The following is a 2,305-nucleotide window of genomic DNA, read 5'->3' on the forward strand; positions in this document are numbered from 1 at the left end:
TTAAGCTGAAGCATGAAATAGTAGTGAAACTACAACAGTAAAATAAAATTTGGTTGTGAAAAACATTCTGCAAAAGGTATGTGAACTGGTATGTATGCATGTATATACTTATCTCTGCACATGTGTGTAGCTGTGGACGTGTGTGAGAATGTGTCAGTATCTCCATGTGTCTCCCCTGCAGGACCTGGTGGACTTGTTGCAGCAGCGTGTGGTCCTGCTGGCAGAGGAGAGCTACCGGGACGGGGAGCTGCTGCAGCAGGTCGGCTCAGAGCTGCTGTGTCTGCAGAGCTCCGAGCTGAAGCTGGAGGGCCTGGTGGAGGAGCTGCATGCTGAGGCCCATCGCAGAGCTATGGTGGCAGAGAGCCTCCGGGCAGAGCTACGTGCTGAGGCCCGGCACAGAGCTGTGCTGACGGAGAGCCTGGAGGTAGAGCTCCACAGGTAGAGAGAGATGTTAGCTTCCCTGCTTTATGATCTTGATGTTGTTATCAAGCCTGCTGTCCCATTTTCGACCTGCAAAGCAAAACCACACAGACACTTGTCACCATGGAGATAGAGGGGACGGGGAAGAACCAGCATCCCCTTACGCCAAAAAGCAACAGGGCTGATGGGATATCTGGTCTTAAAAAGGAATAATTTAAAGTAACATGTAAGCCTCACAAGGCTCAATATTAATCGTGTAATTTGTCGAATATTAGTCGACTGACAGAAAATGAATAAATCCATTTAATTAATGTAATAACAGAAATACATTATATTTATAGAGCATATTGGAAACACATATTGTTTATACTGTATTGTGTGTCTGATTAGGTGTACTTGGACATATGCATATTTGTGTTTTAGACTGTCAGTTTGATACCACTTGTGCAGTCTGTACCCATCTTAAAAGGTCAGGAAGTACTTAGGAATGTAGGATTAATTTGTATAGTTGGTGTAATTTATGTATATTTTGTACATGTCTGTGTGCATGTGCCTTCGTGTAAGCACCTGTATCAGATGATATGAAGCTTTTACTCTCTAAAGTAAACAGAATAACTGAAGCATTAATATAGCTATGAAATAACAACAGTAAATAAAACTTTGTTGAAAACATTCTGCAAAATGTAGTGTGAACTGGTATGTAGCATGTATAACTCTCATCTCCACTATTGTGTAGCTCGTGGCGTTGGAGAATGTGTCAGTATCTCCATGTGTCTCCCGAGACTGTCGGTTGGACAGTAGAGGCAATCTAAAGACGTCACCATGGGCTCTCTGAGGTTGTGGGGAGCACTTTTTATGTTTTCTGACTTTATAGAGTAAAACATGAATTGAAAAAACAATTAACTGATTGATTAAAAAAAGCTTTAAAAAAAAGTTAGATACAGCCAAACTAAATATTCATTATCTAGATTCACTTCTTATACTGACTTATTACATAGAGACATATAAGACTGAAGCACATTAGATCTCTGAAGAGTTGTTATTGATATTGGTGGTAATTATTAAGTTCATTGTGCTGTATGTCCATTTATCAGTGTACATCATTGGTGATAATACTAAAATGAGGGTGCACAATAAAAGTGCATTACAAACCTTTACTGTGCTTCAGACGAGGACCCGTCACAGCTCTGAGCTGTGGAGGAAATACCAGAAAAAATGGTTGCGGTTCCTTGTTTTTCTCACCCATGTTGAATTGTCAATAGTTCGATTGAAACACATTCCTCTATGTTCCACCCAGCTGTTAAAACTGAACAAAATGTAAAAACGAACCAGATAAGGCAGCAGACTAAGAAAAGAAACATTCAAATTAAAAACCCACTAACGTTTGATTACCATCTCCAGCAAACTGAAGCCAAGTGAAGCTGTCACCAGCTACTCTGAAAACCCACAGAGAAGAACTACATCTCAAACTGTTGTCTCAAGACTGAATGAAAACATTGAGGTCTGACCTGCGATTTTAAGTCAGCAGAAATGCAGTGGTCCTCCGAGCAGCGCCGTGCCTCAATCTGCTGACTTTAAATCCTTGTGGAGAGTTGGCTTAGTGTCAGAATACGTTATCACATTATGATTCTAGGCCCACAAGTCAGAAGATGAAAGAAACGGTTAATATTTAAATTTTTACATTTGCCTTAAAATTGATACAATAATGGAAATGGATCTCATTTGCTTGTCTGTGACAGAGTATCACAGAGGATTGAAAATAGTAATCCAGTTGAATGCATAAATCTGTGGAAGAAACACCTGTAAAAACACTGAAATCAATCCAAGCACCAAATAGTTGCATTTAAACTAAGACTTTAAAGTTCTGTTAAAGGTCCAGTGTGTA

At 40.0% G+C, this 2,305-nt stretch overlaps 1 protein-coding gene across 2 annotated transcripts in view; it reads left to right on the forward strand.

The window, feature by feature from the left end:
- Window positions 1-2,305, forward strand: part of leprotl1 (leptin receptor overlapping transcript like 1) — a 26,932-nt gene that overhangs the window by 13,820 nt on the left and 10,807 nt on the right. The window contains exon 5 of one of the 2 annotated variants that reach the window (XR_004796975.1): window positions 182-315. Coding sequence is in view for 1 of the 2 variants with exons in the window: in XM_035669219.1 (XP_035525112.1) it covers window positions 182-438 (257 nt within the window). In the remaining variant the exon portion in view is untranslated. Of the gene's footprint in view, window positions 1-181; window positions 439-2,305 lie in introns of those variants that run through there. The other variant, XM_035669219.1, reaches the window with a different exon arrangement.

Source organism: Morone saxatilis, unplaced genomic scaffold, assembly GCF_004916995.1.
Source record: "Morone saxatilis isolate NCDOM2014 unplaced genomic scaffold, NCSU_SB_2.0 Contig22, whole genome shotgun sequence".
NCBI classification, from domain to species: domain Eukaryota; kingdom Metazoa; phylum Chordata; class Actinopteri; family Moronidae; genus Morone; species Morone saxatilis.